This window comes from Pituophis catenifer, unplaced genomic scaffold (genome assembly GCF_029215685.1).
Source record: "Pituophis catenifer annectens isolate HBS135680 unplaced genomic scaffold, rPitCat1.0.hap2 SCAF_1, whole genome shotgun sequence".
Classification (NCBI taxonomy): domain Eukaryota; kingdom Metazoa; phylum Chordata; class Lepidosauria; order Squamata; family Colubridae; genus Pituophis; species Pituophis catenifer.
Window position 1 is genome coordinate 246,988,292 of NW_027256881.1, and position 17,456 is coordinate 247,005,747.

At 38.4% G+C, this 17,456-nt stretch overlaps 1 protein-coding gene across 2 annotated transcripts in view; it reads left to right on the top strand.

The window, feature by feature from the left end:
* LSP1 (lymphocyte specific protein 1) overlaps positions 1–17,456 on the top strand; it is a 122,951-nt gene that overhangs the window by 87,413 nt on the left and 18,082 nt on the right. For both annotated transcript variants that reach the window (XM_070933089.1, XM_070933097.1), the window contains exons 4-10: positions 7,287–7,602; positions 9,283–9,396; positions 10,378–10,421; positions 11,286–11,367; positions 12,213–12,350; positions 12,587–12,667; positions 14,475–14,593. In XM_070933089.1, the coding sequence (XP_070789190.1) occupies positions 7,287–7,602; positions 9,283–9,396; positions 10,378–10,421; positions 11,286–11,367; positions 12,213–12,350; positions 12,587–12,667; positions 14,475–14,570 (871 nt within the window). In that variant the 3' untranslated portion in view covers positions 14,571–14,593. The remainder of the gene's footprint in view (positions 1–7,286; positions 7,603–9,282; positions 9,397–10,377; positions 10,422–11,285; positions 11,368–12,212; positions 12,351–12,586; positions 12,668–14,474; positions 14,594–17,456) is intronic.

Sequence of the window (17,456 nt, forward strand, 5' to 3'; positions counted from 1 at the left end):
TTTTTTCTCCGTGTTGCAGGCACTTGCTTTTATTTTTAGATTTCCTTTCAATATCTTCAACTTTACTTCAGTGAAACTGTGCAAGCAATCATTTTTAGAGAGGTTGGCCCATTTGCCCTAACCTAAGAATGCCACACACACAACAGCATGCTGAGAAAAAGGAGGAGGAAAGATTCAGGAAGCAATTATTTGAAGCAGCTGTTTCAGCTGTTTGGATAAGGGCGAGAAGAGAATTAAAAGAAGTTGCTTGCTTCTGCTCAGGAAGACAGAGCAGAAACAGATACAGTTTTTAAGTTTGAAGGTAGGTTTCCCCTTGAAGAAATTCCTTTAATGAAATAAAGCAATGACTCTAAAATTAAAATTCCTGTGGAGAATTGGAGAATAATGTTGGGCAAACAGTATCCCATTCCACCCCGCCCCAGTATTTGTGAGTGCGATTATGTCCTTTTTTATTACCAAAAAAAATCAAACTTATTAAGCTATGTTACACAGCAAAATATTTCCATGAATTTTGAAACTAATAAACATTCTTAAAAATAAAGATGTTAGACTTCAGTCCTTTGCTTGGTTTGGATGTGGGTTTATGTACCCTACACTTTAGAAATTGGAATGTGCTTTTCACTACCTTTGGCAAATGAAATCAGCTTTTGAAATTGTATTGCTGAATGAAAATAGATTTAAAGAAATGATTTGGAATCAACTTAATAGATGTTCTTTTCACAGAGTAAGTGTGATATAGTGGTTAAGGCACCAAGCTAGAAACTTGGAGACTGTGAGTTCAAAGCCAGCTGGTTGAACTTGAGCTATTCACATGCTCTCAGCCAGAGGAAGCAAGCGATGGCAAATCATTTCTGAAAAGTTTGCCAAGAAAACTGCAGGGACCTGTATAGGCAGTCACCAGGGGTCAATGCTAACTCAAAGGCACCAAAGGGGTGTGGGGATATTTTAATGTCAATGACTCAAAACAGACCAGGTGTCTCATAAATATAGTGACATGTCTTTTTTCTCAGTAAAATTCTTTTTTGCTGAAGAGATTTGTGACTTGATATAATAGTTGTCTTCAGAATACGCTTTGAAGGTTGTAAATGTTTTTTTTTATTATTATTATTAATCCGGTCCATAATTCATGTGGGTTTTGCTTTTGGTCTAGGTGGAAGATAGTCAAAACAGCACATCTAAGATATAACTAGCATTCAATAGAATAATTTGGCAGGTGCATTTGTTTTGCATGTTCTCTTGTAGTAATATGCTGCTCTTCAAAATAGTTCAAAGGAACTATATAAATATAGTATAACATTTTGTACTGCCTACACATGCATGCCCAGATGTTTCTGGTAAGGATATTGTGGGTCAGATGCAGGTTAAGTCAACTTCAATTTAGTTTTTACATGCAAAAGTAATTATTTTAGCAAGCTCCAAGTAATAGGACTTAGGTTTAGGAAATGGAAATGGGAAATGATTTGAGGGACAAATTATATATGATGTTTGACATTTTCCTTGATAAATTATAGCACTATTCCACGAGGCTCACTCTACCTCTAGATGTCTTAAATGAGCTTGAACTCTTCTCTTACAAAGTAGAAAACTGGTAGTGAATTTTCTACTGTAATAAACAGCTTATACCTTCTGTGACCTTGAAAATCGTAAAATAGGATTTGGAATGCATTGTGAAGGCCACATGTGTATTAGCTGAACCTATTCTGGTTCATAAACTTCTAATTATTTTAAATACATTAGTACAGACTTAGAGGAGAAATGAAGCTTGTGTGACTTTCAAGTATAGACTTTCAGAACTGCAGTACTTTGGAGTGGAACCAGTAAGCTTGCTATTAATTTTTGGCTGATGCGGAGCTAATTGCTATAAAGTGGTACAGAACTACTGTGTAAAAATGTCTTTGAATAAGGCTATTTTAGTTACTCAAATAATATTGTAAACCAGGTTTGTATTAAATGCTTGGTTTATGTCATAAATTGAAATATTTTGGAGTAGCAATTATAACCTTCTTACCTATTGAAGAGGGCAATTCTGCTTGTTTTAAAATAGTACAATTTTCTTATTAATGCATGAATGTAGATTTACTTTGGAAGACAAATGTGGAGTTTTGCTCCAAGCTAGCAAGGGGTAAGGTGGGGCATTAAATTATGTTTATGTTTTTAGACTTAAATTCTTAAGAGTTCTTAAGTCAGATCCCATTTGTAGTCAGGTGTCTTTTCCTTTCCTAGTGGTTTGCATAGAATGGGCTTTTAGAGGGAGCTTTCATTCTAAGCAGTAACATGGAATGTGGCCTTTCTCCAGTGAAGTACGATCCAAACGCCACGTAACAGTTTGGTTTCATTGAGTGGGTATTGATTTATTCTTCAGAAAGTCTAGAATGTGATTGGATGATTCTAATGATAATTGGAAGCAAGCTTGAGATTCCCAGCAGTAAATTTCTGCTCAGGCTGATTTCCATCTCAAACTTTTCAACCAGGTTGCCTGTTTTTTTTCCTTTGGCTGAAGGCTCCACTCCGCCTTTGAGCAATATTTATTATTATTATTATTATTGGTTAATCTTTAGTGAGATTCACAGCCTTTGAGGCTGGTTAATAGCTCAGCAGCTCGAGTCCTAACCAAGGACCTAGGAACTGTTAAGGTATCATCGGAGGATTTAAACTGTTCTGAGTAAGGTGGTTTTTTGTAGAGTCAAAATGTTCCAGTTCGGTAAATTTAGAATTTCTAAATAGCGGGGTAGCCCTTTGGGTATTGCCGCAAGGGCTCCAATTACAATCGGGACAACACACAATTTCTTTTTCCACAGCCACTCAACTTCAATTTGCAAGTCCCGGTACTTTGTGATTTTTTCTTGCTGCTAATCTTCAATCTGTGCATCACCAAGTATTGCAATGTCAATGAACCACACTTTTCTCTTTTCAACTATTGTTATGTCAGGTGTGTTGTGGACCAAGTGCCTGTCAGTCTGAATCCTGAAGTCCCACAAGATCTTGAGTTTCACATTCTCTAAAACTTTCTCAACCTGATGTTCCCAGTGGTTTTTGCTGTACTCAAATCCAAACTTCTGGCACAATTTACAGTGAATGATCTTAGAAACATGGTAATGGCGTTGTAGGCAGTAGTGGGATTCTGCCGGTTCTAGGCGGTTCGGCCGAACTGTTTGTTAAATTGCTGGCTCGCCCCGCCCCTTGCCCTGCCCCTCCACACCACTGGGCGAGGGGTGGGTGAGCCAGCAATTTAACAAACGGTTCAGTGTTTTTTTATAATTTTATTGGCCTCGTAGCTGCCGCGGGGCTTCAAAGGGCCGCCCTACAGCTGATCAATGTTAAAAGAAAACAAATGAGTAGACCGATGCCTGCAAAAATAAATTGGTAGACCCAGTGGTGGGATTCTACTTCGGTAGAACCGGTTGTTAAGTAGTTAAGTAGTTAAGCCAGTGGTTGCCAAAGTGGGTGGTACCGCCCCCTGGGGGGCGGTGGAATGCCTTAGGGGGCGGTTAGAAGCAAGGGGGGCGGCAGGGGGGGGCTAAGTGGCAAGGAGGGTGGCCCCCACCCTTTGGCCTGTGCCTCGCAGCACTTACCTCCTTGCAAGCAAACAGCAAGAAAAAACAGCCCCTTCAGCTTCAGCATCGGTTAATTAGCACAAGTTGATTAGATCGGCCTCCCAACTCTCAGCTGATTTGCTCTCAGCTGTTTTGCGCAGGCTCTTTTGCAAGCTCTTGTTTTGCAAGTTCTTTGCTTGCTGCAAAGAGTGCTCGAGCAGATTTGTTTTCCCCTAGCTATGCTGAAAAATGAAACTGAAAGTAAAGCAGGGTCTTTGCTGCAATGTGACAAAATGAGGCAGAGAGAGATTTCTTTTTCTTTTTCCCCCACCAAAAAAGGTAGGTGCAAAACTGCAAACAATGGGAAATTTAGGGCAAAAGAGGAAAGTTCAAGATTTTAAAACACAAAAGAAAAAAAGCTCTATTTAACTAGGGAATTGTAATAATTGAGATACTATTAATTGTATATTGTGTTGAAAGCAGAAATGGTTAAGTTGTGGTTTGGAAGAATATATGGGGGAAATTATTTGGTTTATTATTATTGGTAAATATAATTAATTGATTTGTAAGAAATTGGATTGCATGGAAATAATTGGAATATTCATGTTCATATTGATTAATATACAAAAAAGATAGTTATATAACTAATTGATTTATATTAAAATGTTGAATTTGTATTAAACAACTATAATATTACATAATTAACCAATGTGAGGATGAATATAAAAATAGATGACAATGGGAAGGGGTATAATATAGAATAGAAGGGAAAAATTGAATTTGATTAAGATTAGAGATGAGGATGATATTGGTTTTTTAAAAAAATAGATGAGGAATAAATATGGCAAAAAGGAAATATAGAAATTGTAAATTTAATTGAAATGACTAAACACTGTTTAAATTTGTGAACCGGCCAAATACTCTGTTCAAAGAAAATACATTGTATGTTTGTATGTGTGTTTCTAATTATTGCTATCTATTCATATTTGTTCTCTTTTATTCTTTAAAGTTTAACAATTCATTCTTTATCTTAATATCTTTATATTTGTTTGGGGTTGGCTTTCTTCCCTTTCATCTTTTTTATTGTACAGCAATCTTTCTCCTCAAACCTACCACCTCTCTCTTTTCTTTCCTTCTTACTTTCTCTTCCCCCTTCTTCCTCTCCTCCCTACTTTCTCTTCCTTTCTCCTTCTCCTCCTCTCTTCCTCCCTCTCTTACCCTCACTCCTACTCTAATTTCCCTTCCCTTCCTTCATCCCTCTCTATTGCTGTATCCTTTTATGCATATGGACTACTCAGAGGGCTGAAAAAGTTACTTTTGACTGGTCCTCGCAGTTTTGACCAGTCCTTGAACTTACGACTGTCCTCACATTTTATATTTTTGCCCTATCTTGTCACCATGGTGAAGAGAAACAGTTGTGAAATGAGTGACACGGTTGTTAAGAATGCTACAATGGGCATAAATGATGACCAGTCATAAGTGCGAAGACTGGTCAAAAGTGCGAGGACCTGTCAGAAATCACTTTTTTCAGCCCTCTGGGTAGTCCTTTTGTGCATATGGACTACTCTGAGGGCTATTTTTGACTGGTCCTCGCACTTTTGACCAGTCTTCGAACTTACGACTGTCCTCACATTTTACGTTTATGCCCTATCTTGTTACCATGGTGAAGAGAAGCAGTTGTGAAATGAGTGACACGTTTGTTAAGAATGCCGCAACGGGCATAAATGTGAGGATGGTCATAAGTGCGAGGACTGGTCAAAAGTGCGAAGACCAGTCAGAAATGACTTTTTTCAGCCCTCTGAGTAGTCCCTATGCAGATAGCCACGCCCACCCGGTCACATGACCAGCTAGCCACGCCCACCCGGTCACATGACCAGCTAGCCACGCCCACCCAGTCACATGACCAGCTAGCCACGCCCACCCGGTCACATGACCAGCTAGCCACGCCCACCCGGTCACATGACCACCAAGCCACACCCCCAACTAAGCCACACCCACAGAACCAGTTGTTAAAAAAATTGAATCCCACCACTGGTTGTAGGTAGTCAGTTTGTGAAATTTTGCTACACCCACTAATCAGGTGGTTGACTGTCTCATCTTTCTCATTGCAGAGGCGGTATTTGCTGTTGGTGGTAACATGTTTAATTTTTGCCTTCATGCAATTTGTGGCTAGGGCTTGTTCTTGAGCTGCCAAAATAAAGCTTTCTGTTTCTTTTTTCAGTACTCCTGATCTTAACCAGTTCCAAGTTAGTTTCTGGTCAGCTTTGCCTTCAATATTTTTCAAGTATTGGCCATGCAGAGCTTTGCTTTTCCAATTTTCAGCTCGCTGCTCAATTACTTCTTTCTTATATTCTGCTTTTGTTTTAGTTGTCTTTAAAAGGCCTCCTTTATTTACTTCCTTAATCATTGGTTCTTCACTTTTCTGGATGTAATCATTCAAGCTGCGTTTTTCTTCTTCCACAGTCTGCTTTACTTGTTATTAATAATTTATTATTATTATTATTATTATTATTATTATTATTATTATTATTATTAGTTAATCTTTAGTGAGATTCACAGCCTTTGAGGCTGGTTAATAGCTCAGCAGCTCGAGTCCTAACCAAGGACCTAGGAACTGTTAAGGTATCATCGGAGGATTTAAACTGTTCTGAGTAAAGTGGTTTTTTGTAGAGTCAAAATGTTCAAGTCCGGCAAATTTAGAATTTCTAAATAGTGGGATAGCCCTTTGGGTATTGCCCCAAGGGCTCCAATTACAATTGGGACAACACACGATTTCTTTTTCCACAGTCGCTCAACTTCAATTTGCAAGTCCCGGTACTTTGTGATTTTTTCTTGCTGTGCAAGTCCCGGTACTTTGTGATTTTTTCTTGCTGCTGCTGCTGCTGCTGCTGTTGCTGTTGTTGTTGTTGTTGTTGTTGTTGTTGTTGTTGTTGTTGTTATTATTATTATTAATCTGTCAACAAGTTCAAGGAAACAAGTAACAGTATAGACATAGACATGGACACATGAAAAAAATTGGCACAAATAAAAGGATATAAATAGGCAAAACATAGCCATAAACACATAGAATGCTTACATATAAATGGGGACAGTAGGACAGGGACGGTAGGCACGCTAGTGCGCTTATGCACGCCCCCTTATATGCTTCAGGCCACTCTCCCCCAAAGCACTGGGCTGGAATTGGCTCAAAAGCAAAGTGATAATAATCATGATAATCAACATTAATTATAATTATAATTATAATGAATAGGTTCCAGTCATGTTTTAATGTTTCTTTTTTTATCATATTAAACATTATAATTTACTGTGCCCTTTTTAGAGGGCACAGTAAAGCCAGTAAATGTAAATTCCCCATTGGAAGAAATATATAACATAAATATTTTTGTGCAATGAAGAAAGACATTTGGATAGTCTCATTTGGATGTCCAGATGATTATGTTATACCTGGGAACTAGAGTCTATTACCTTCAGGATGCCAGTGCTCCACATCAATATTTCCAAAATTCTTTTTCACTATGCATGAATAATTGCCTTGGCTCGAAGGGGAATATTATAATATTTAGTCTTCACAGATATCTATCACCTCACCAAGCAATTGCTCTCTTTAAAATCAAACTGGCAGGAATTATTATCTTTTAAATTAGTAGAGTAAGCTTGTTTGTGACCTTAAAAATATTAAAAATTGCATTTCTTTCTTAAAAAGTCACTTGTCTTTTCTTCTCTTATTTTTTTTCCCCACTTGCCAATTCTCAGTCCTAGGTCACCAAGGGGCTCCTACGAAGAAGAAGAAGTAGAAGACAACAATCTGAAGGAAGCAGAAGTAATGCTGGAGCAAGTCAATCTGGACCAGGAGTCTCCCACCTTCATCCACTTTGAAACCGGACCATCCAATTTCCTCAAGTTTGTTTCTACTTCGACTTCGGAAGATCAGCCTGAAGCAGAGCTGGAGCAGCAGCAACAGCTTAGAGAAACCTTGGAGCTTGGAGAAGAGAATCAGCATGCTGAGGACAAGCTCCAAGAGAATGTTATAGAAGAGAATATGCCTGAGGAAGAGGAAGAAAAACAAGAGGTCAGGAAAAAAAAAAGAATTATTTTTTTCCTCCTACTACTTTGTATCTGAGAGGCCATAAAATGAAAGATGCATTTCTAATAAGGCATCTTTCAAGTATCCTTAATACTTTTTTCCAAATTGAAATTGTCCACTTAAATAGGAGAAATGAAGAAACATAATTTTAGCTGAAGATGGCCATTCTCTTATGCCTGAGAATGAAGGGGTTAAAATGAAAAGAGAACAGGTGGACAATACAGTAAATGGTCAAAAGAAGGCTATTAGAAAGCCGAACTCTAAATACATGCATAGCTTTGCATTTTACTGCTATTAAATAGTGAAAATTATAAAATTATAAGAGCGGGATGAAGATTACTAATCCTTGTCAGAAAGAAGAATAAAACAGGGATAAGATTCATAATGACTCTTAATTTTGGCCCAATTCTCAGTCTGGTTATTAAGCAAGGACTACCTGTAGTGCAAACCCAGCCATTGTAACTTACAAATAATTGAATATGGCTCAGCACAACATGACCTGAGTGATACATATATTCAAGTATTTTATCTTGATAAAACTCAGGTTTTTTTTTTAAAGAAACCAAGTTTTGATAGGAGAGACTATTTATTTAGAGAAATGGTATAGAATGGAAAATGTATCTGGCTCTGCAATCTACATGTGAAAAATGGTGGTTGTGGATTTAGATTGCGTTGGTAGGAACATGGCTTTCTTAAAAGTGTACTGAAGAAATATAACAAAAAAGTAATACAACAACTTTAAATTAAAATATTGATTAAAATGAACTAAAAACTATGGGCTATTGATATAACACTCATTCCTATAGCTTATTATTAAATGTAGCAACACAGGACTTCATCTTCTTAGTGTTAGAATATTTTCTAAAGTCATTTAAAAAATGATGAATAATATAACTCTTGAAGCTGCTCTTCAACATCAAGAGTTTTCCCCCACCTACATATGTATGTATTTGTTGAACTCTTGCTTTGATAAAGCCAAAGTCTTTCATAAAATTTGATAAAAGAAGTGCTTTGAACACTGCACAAAGGCAACAAACTTCTCTGCTGTTAGAAAAGTTTCCCTTCACAAGGTTCTGTGCTAGCTGGAAAAAATGTGGCTGAGCTGTTTTAAATGTGTTTATGGCACAGAGTTTGCGCTTATGCACATTCCAAACCATTTTTCTGATGCTTAGCCCTACTAGAAATAGCTAAACATTGAAGCCCTTAGTGTAGTAGAATCAGAGGTCCTGTCTCCCACCTCCACCCCAAATCTTCAAACCCTGCATGTAGGTTGCTGCCATAGATATTTTAGATTTTGTTTTCCAAAAAAGCAACTTGACTAGAAAACCTGCAAGACACTCTCCAGCTTCATGCAAGATCAGATAATAGTCTAAACCAGCTTTTCTAAAACCCAGGATTTTTTAATTAAGTCAAAAGTGGCTGCAACTACAAGAAAGAATGAGCTATAAGCTGTATACATATATGGTTATGTATATACAAAACCACAGACTCGCTTCACATTTGTCAGACCAAGTCAAACTTAACTACATGCTGATTGCCTGTGACATACTGTATGCTGAGGTGGGTTCTCCTTAGCACATTGTTGCTTTGTTGTGTTGACTGAGAAGAGAGGGATTGATTGCATTTGAGCAAATGCTCCCCTTCTATGCATTCCCATCCCTTCAGGACAAGAAAAGAAGGCGACATGAGCAAGAAGAGGTCCCAGAAAAACGACAGAGGACCCCAAGTACTTCGAGTCAGGAAGACGAGTGTCAAGCTCCTTTAAGCCCAACTTTAAAGGTATATGTTGAGTTGCGTAGGAAGGCATGGGAAATGCTGACTAACAGATCAGTTTATAACTACAAACCCAAAGCCTTATAGAAGTGATCAAAGTAGAGGAACACCCAAAAAGTTTTCTACTAGCTTCCAGTCAAAGTCAACAAAGTCATTTGAGGGCTTTTTGAATAGTGTGCTAGGCCCTTCTTCAGGGAGTTTCAAGAGTTGGAATAAGTACTTTAAGCATATCTACTGTGTTTTTCCAAAAACACAACCCACCCCAATAATAAGCCCAACCCAAATTTTTTGGAGGTGGGCCTAATATTACACCTACCCCAAAAATAAGCCCAGAGGGATGGGCATGGCCAGCACAAGTGGCTGCGTGGGCGTCGGGGTAGGTGGGAGGCAACTGTCCAGCTGCAACTGCAGCCCGCTTGCCCCTTGGGGCAGCCCGCTGGTCTCTTGGGGCAGCACAAATACCGCTTTTGCCCTTTTCTTTCTGGGGCCAGCGCTTCTGCTTGTTGGGCCACTTCCCCAAAGCCGGCAGCTCCATGGCCAGCTGCTTTGCTTTTTCCCTCTTTTTGAGAGGCTCACGGGAGGCTTTTTGGTGAACTGGGGGAAAATGGGGAGGGGGATTTTCCTGGCTGTCATCCTTCCCTCCGTCTGTGTTGAGCTTGAAGGTTTGGAGTGGAAGCGATGGTGCGTCCACAGCACATCCAGCTCACTGAGTCTGGCCTGCTGCACCTCAAAAAAAGTAAGACCCCCTCAAAAATAAGCCCAAGTGCTTATTTTCAAGTCTAAAAGAAAATAAGACTCAGTCTTATTTTCTGAGAAACACAGTATGTTTTCCTCTCAAATTCCCTAAATGTCTGACAGCATAAGAAAGGGAGCAAAATCTTGGCCGTACTCATTTTTCTTTTTGGAAAGGAAGTTGGCACCAACCAGCATTTTGTATCTTTCCTCAAGACCACTGTCCAAATGAAGCCTGTTGTTTCTGTTTTTTAGATCACTGACAGGACTGAATCTTTCAACCGATCTGTGCAGAAAAGGTAACTTCTGATGAAATAATAACTGTTCCAAGCTGTGTGACCTTTAAGTTGGCTACCGGTAGCTGTCGCTCTAAGTAATTTTATTTGTACACCATTTTTCTGGATACAATCTTCCCAAGTAACTAAAGACAGAGGTAAAATCTGTTATAACAACATGAGGCCCAGCTCAGCAGTATACGTTAAATAAAATGAAATGAAAATAAGAAACTTTTAAAATGCCACTTCAAATGCAAAATACAGGGTACAAGCATGTGGATAACATTTAGAAGAAAGCTCAGGAGTTATGATGCCACCTATTGAAAGAGCTTTGCTGTGAGCTCTGCAAATAATTCAAGATGGATGCTTTGTTCATGATCATTGTGTGTCTGAAAGATCACTTTTTAATATGTTGAGCTGAAGAAAATATTTCCTGTTAAGGCAATTTCTCCATCTCTCCAGTATTCTATTATGCATTCTTTCTAGGCAGTCAGAATTTATCAAGCAAGTTAAAATATTCATTGAATTTACAGAACCCTAATCAGGGTTCAGGGTTCAGTCAACAAATCAGTCTGAATTGTTACTGCCACTTGTTCTTCTTGTGTATGTTTATACTAAGCTGCTGTTTGCTTAATTAAAGGCTACTAAATAAACTCCATTTGATACAGATACAGATAACCATGAATCATGATTTACAAATCATCTTGGCTGGGTCCCTATACAAAAACTAAGCCATAAATAAGTCAGCCTCGTTGCCATTTAGTGTGCTATGTGATCTATGCAAATTGTGGAAATCACCAATAATAATTCTGACTAAAAAATGGTGATTAGGCTCTGAAATGTTGGGTCTGTGGTAAGCATCCTTTCTACCATCTTCTCTCCTTCCAGTAACAGTATGAAGAAGACCCAAGCACCACTTCCAGTTTCCAAGATTGATGATAAACTTGAGCAATACACCCAAGCCATTGAGGTGAGTTTAAATTCACTGAGTTTGACAAGCTTTTCAAAGAAGTACTTTTGGGATCGTCCTAAGAAATGTGTTACAGCAAGCCCATTCAAAAGCCTAATTCCATTGATTGTCACTCATTGGCAACTTAACTGAGCACTACTGTCACCCATGCAAGATTTTAGCTTTGGATGTGTCTCTGCAGATGTCCTCCTTTTCATGGCAGCCAAAAAGTAGAGTTGTATTAAAAATTTTGTTTGGCAATTAATTCCCAATGGGGTAAAATCCATCTTCTTCTGGTACTCTAACCCTTGCTTATGGATGCTGAACCTGGCTGATGATGTTCTCCTTTGTCTTATCTGATGTAACTGATTTTTGACTATGAAATGAAGGCAATGTGTGTGCCACAGGTGTTTTGAGCTTTCTTGCACTGTTTTCCTTTGCATGGTCATTGATAGGAGATTAGAGCCATGGTGGGGCCGAGGTTAGAATGTAGTATTGCAGGTTACTCTGCCCACAGCAGAGTTCAATCCTGAGTAGCTCAAGGTTGACTCAACCTTCCATCATTCCGAGATCGGTAAAATGGGGACCCAGATTGTTGGGGGGTTAATGTGCTGACATTGTAAACTACCCAGAGAGGGATGTAAAGCACCATGGAATGGTATATAAATCTAAGCACTATTGCTATTATATTGGCACAAAGGCTATCAGGAGGGGACATTTTCTGATCAGATGATGAATTGGATAGCTACCACAATGTTGATTTTGCCCAATGGGTGCATCAACTCAATGGTTCATACAGATGTTTGACTATAAGAGAGAGGTGGTTTTAAACTAAAAAGCCAGTTCACCCTTATATTATTTTGCAGATCTCCAGCAAAACTCCAAAGCCAGCGCGCCAACCTTCCATTGACCTTCCTACCAATAGCGCCGCAGTGGCTAGCACAAAAAGCCTCTGGGAGACTGGGGAAGTGGCTCAGTCATCTACAAAATCAACACCCTGCAAGGTAACTACTACTACTACTACTTTTTTAAAAAGAAAATGTGGTCAAATCCCTGCTTTGGAAAGATACAATTTCTTCTACAGGTATTGATCTTGTGATGAAAATGATGTCAGGGTATAAATATCACCAACGAAATGGTACCAATATGGACTCTAGATTTGATCTGAGTTGCAAAACATAAAGACTTTTTTCACAGAGGGTGCTTCAAACATCTCTCATCACGTCTGTTTTCTTCCTAGGACATTGTGGCTGGAGATATTGTGAACATAAGAAGCCTTTGGGAGCAAAAGGAGAACCCCCAAACAGATACAAATTCTAAGGTGAGGATAGCTTCTTCCTTTGGGAGAAATGCAATGATGAAGCTTAATTTTTCTGTATAAGTGGCCAAGCATGTTAGGCCTGGTGGGACATTGCTGGAAGAGGGCCAAGAAGTGATGCAAAATGAAACAACACAGCAGCTTCATTTTACTTTTCCTAATGTAGCTTTGAAAAGATGCTTCGCGTAAAGCACTGTCAAATTAAAGCACCCTTCAATGACTTCTATAGCCATCCTGTGACTATTAAAAAGAAGATTTTTTTTCCCCATTATTGTGGCTGTATGCAGTTGGCTCTTCCTCAGCTCATTGAATGCAAGCTCTTCTGTTCATGGTATTAAAGGAAAATTGTTCCACCAAATCAAGTGAAATATGTATTTAATTCAGTGTTTTATTTTGCTAGAAGCATAGTAGCTGCCCGAGGAAACCCACAACCAGGTCAGGAGTGTGATAGCATCTTCTTTGCGCTTCCCAACAAATGACGTATAGAGGCACATTGCCTCTACTTATGGAGTTAAAAACAAATGTTTAATCCTGGGTCACATATTCCTGCCCAGTTCCTCTGCACAAATCAGAATTCTATGTTCTTCATTGTCATCATCTTTTTGGTTGATGTGAATGTCTCCATCCAAAAAGGGGACGGAAAGGAGTTGAACACAGGGAAGGAAAATTTGCAAGTAAACTAGCTCTGAGGTAGTTGTGAAAATATGTTCTTAATTTTCTATGAAAATGGATTGGATATATTTTTAAATTCCATGTTAATGGCCAACCCCGGAAGGTTGTGTCTTTTTCAGCCCAACATCTCAAAGGGTTGTTGTTATGGGAAAATAGGAGGAGGGAAAGAGTTTCAGGCATGTTTGCCGCTCGGTACTTGTAAAAATAATATAGGCAGGATACAAATTAATAATTTAAAAATAAAAAATAAAGTTATGAATTTCTCCCTTATATGCAACATATCACACAGTAAAGCAGATCCAGGAATTTGGATTATGGTTTTGAGGAAAAGAGTCAAGAGATTGAAAACAATGGATGATTTAAATAGATATAAAGAAAAACCTCTGATGCTTTGTAAAGTATTAACACAAATATTTAAGGAGTGAAGAGTGGATGGGAAAAAGAAGAGGGGAGAGAGAAGGAGTCACCAAAATTCCCCTTATGTTTTCTTTTCCATTTTGCTTTTTCTATCTTTATTCTTGATCCTGTTCTCATTTTATTTATTGCATTTTTTTTGGGGGGGGAAGGGAAATGTATGCAACTGCATATCTTACATAAATAATTCTGAATGCCTAACAACCAGTTCACAAGGAAAACAATGCAATATAAAAAAATAAGTATCATTTAAAGCAGTGTCCCCAACCTTTTTGGCCCCATGGACTGATGATGGCTGCGGGTTGGGGGAGAGGATGGCTTCCCACTTTCAGGGCTTGGTTCCCAATGGGCTGCAGACTGGTACCCATTTGTGGACCGGGAATTGGGGACCTCTGATTTAAAGTGTAGGAGCATCTGGAATAACAATTCAGCAGACTTGCTTGTTAATTTTTAAGCTATCTTTCTGCAGAGGTTTGAGGTGATTTTGGTTTTTGACATAGAGGTTCAGGTTTTCCTGGTATTGAATAATGAACTGTAATTTAAACTTCTAGGCCAAAGAAAAAATGAACAGAAGCACAGTGCATCAAATCAGCCCATATTTGATGGCTAATGGTCAAACTGAGTTTTTTTTCAAAGCACTTAAAAAACTGGGGTGGGGGGGGGAAGAATAGTAAGGATTTGGGTTTTAACCACTGAAATTACGATTTTTCATCCTCATTTTTAGGTCAAGATTCCTGGCAAGAAATATAAGTATGTGGCAACTGGACACGGACAGTACAAAAGAGTGCCAATAGAAGATGATGGGGTGACGGAAAAATAGCTGTGTTGGTGCCAAACTCACAGGTAAAGGCTGATGTACTAAATAGCATTTGCAAGTTCTTTTTGCACATATAAAGTCAGTAATATTCACCAAGTGCTGACTGGCTTTGCTATCAAACTTCTACATGCAGAAGCAGAAAGTGCTCCTTTATAAAGTGACTCTTTGTCATGTTATTAAGATAATGGACAATTCAAACATGGTCCTTTATTGGTACAGTCACATTTTAAGCTCAAAGGATTGGATTTTGAGTATTTAAGGAATGATTTAGGTGGTGTATTTTAAGGGATGTATGGGGGAGGCATGCCTTTACTTAGAGTAACATTTCTCAACTCTCTACTAGCAATGAGAATCCATTTTTTTTCATAGAAACACTTTATTCAATCTACATATTCAATGTTTATAAAAATTGTTCTCGAGTCAGGATTTCATATGAACTGCCTTTAAAACATGTGGGTCTATAGCTGTGAAAAGAATTCTTTCAATGTTGGTGTAACGACAACCATCCTAGCACTTATTCATGATAAGTTCAGAAAAAGCTCAGAGCATCTTTTGCTTCCATCACATCACTGTTCCTTTTCTTACCGTATATCTGTTTCTCTTAGGAACCAAACATTTCTATTTCCTCATTGCTCAACATACCTTCCGCGTCTTATATTATCATCTCAAAACATGGCACTTACTCTACTAGACATTTGAAACCTTAGTGTGGTTCATGTACCCTTTCTTTACTTATACTTCTCTCTCAACCCAACTAATTTTAGCTAAAAAAACATATTTGAAGATGTCTGAAACTGAACTTGGCTTTTATAACTATTTAAAAGAATAAGGCAGTTTAATCAGTCCAGGACATCTTTATCTTCTACTATATTGCCCTTAAAGTTAGGACAGAAGATTTTAACATTACTTTGCTTTACTTGCCTGACCTTTATGCAATACAGCATGGGATGCCCTTAGATTCTTACCTATACGCAAACTTTAAGACACTGTTAATATAAATAATGAGTAGAACACACCAATTAAAAGTGAACACAAACATATCAGTTGACTCAGTTTGGCAAGTGGTTGGTAGGAAACCAGTTTTCCTGCCTGCTGCAAAATTCAACATTTTGATTCTTAGCGCTGAGGTACTGCTAAAGATATGTAGGAAAGTGGCTAGGAAGTTCTGGTGTTCCATATATTCGCACTAAAGGAGACTGTGCTCCATATCTTACATGCCCATTTGAGATTTCTTGAAGCAACAGGCAGCTGACAGAAAAATCTGTTTTCCAATGATCTGATAAAAAGCTATGATCTACTACTGCATGTCATATGATGAAAATGTAAATACTGGAATAGCCAAAAAGAACTCAGGGATTCCCTTCTATCCTTCCTGTGATGGAATTTTTGGAATTGTATATTTGCTGTCATTCTTCTGGCAATTCTTCTGAAAAAAAAAACCAACCCAGATCATGAGGTGATAGTCATCCTCTGTTCTATGATATAAAACAGGGGACTTGCCAAACAACTATAGTAGCCTAAAATCTGCTATCCACATCACACTTTTCAAAGCATCAATGCTGGAGTAAAAACTGGGCATACAACTATATACAATGAAACTCAACTCATATTAATACTCTTTCTAGCTCAGGCAGGGGTCACCAACCTTTTGGACCTCAGGGACCACTAAATTAATAATTTTAAATAGTTGTGCAATATAAAAAATGCAAATAATTTTTCTGCGGACCACCAAAATTTTCTCGCGGACCACACCGGTTGGTGACCGCTATTCTAGCCGAACTGAACATGAAGGATGTGTACCTTTTTCACAGCTTGGAAGGATTGAGTGGCATTCCTCCTTATCCACAACACTGTGGAATGGGATGGTTGAGCATTCATTGAGGTGGTTAAACAAGCAGACATAAAAAGATAATTGTACAGTCTGTCAGGCAGATGTTATTTTAACCAGCTCCCATTTCTCACTTCAAGCCATCCATTCTCAATTTGTGATTGTGTAGAGAAACAGAAATGTGAGATTAGCTGATGATACATGGAGAAAACAATAGCTAGAACATCTTTATGCTGGTGTTAGAAATCACTGTGAAGCATATGCATACACAACTTGGCTCTATGAGGGGATCATGTCAAGGATTCCTAAATTCACCTTGAGTCTAGTTTGATAGTCAAGACCTTATCTGGATTTTGGCAGGTAGGGTTTTCCCTAAATCTTCCCAATTTTGCTGTTGATAGCAGATAGTCATGTTTTGCAACTACCAATGGGAAAAAGATAGTGAAATGGCTGAAGATCTATGCCATTAATCCCAAAACTGCCAAGTGGGGATATAAAATACCAAGTCCATGGCTATTGCTCTCCTACATCAGTAGCCATTGGCTACTTCCTGTTTTACAGTTAGTTAGCATTGGGGATATTACAACACCAATTTAGCAATAGCATGTTTGCAATATCTTTCCATGAAACAGTGATATGAATGTTTGACTCTTCTGCGTTCTTACAGTATCTCAGTGGAAAACATTCTAGATGGCTTAGCATAAAAGCATTACTCTTTTATAATCCATGGCTAGTGATGGTGGTGATGATGATAACAGTCCTTTTCAGCTTCCCTCCATGAGTTAGGAAAAAATTTTTTTGTCAATTTTCTGGAGCTGATTGCTCAAGTATTGGCAGTTGCCTGACATCATTTAAAAGCTAGGTTCAGTGGGGTAAATTGATATTTGCACAGGATTTTCACTGTTTTTGATATGTAAAACTGGTCTGCAGCTGCTTCCTAGGGGAAAATAGCCTTGACATGGTCATGTTATATTTTGCAAATGGTTTAAATTGATTTCATTGCAGTTAAGAGAAGCACAGAATTGTCCAGATTCCACAACTTGGGTTTCTGTTGAGGTGGG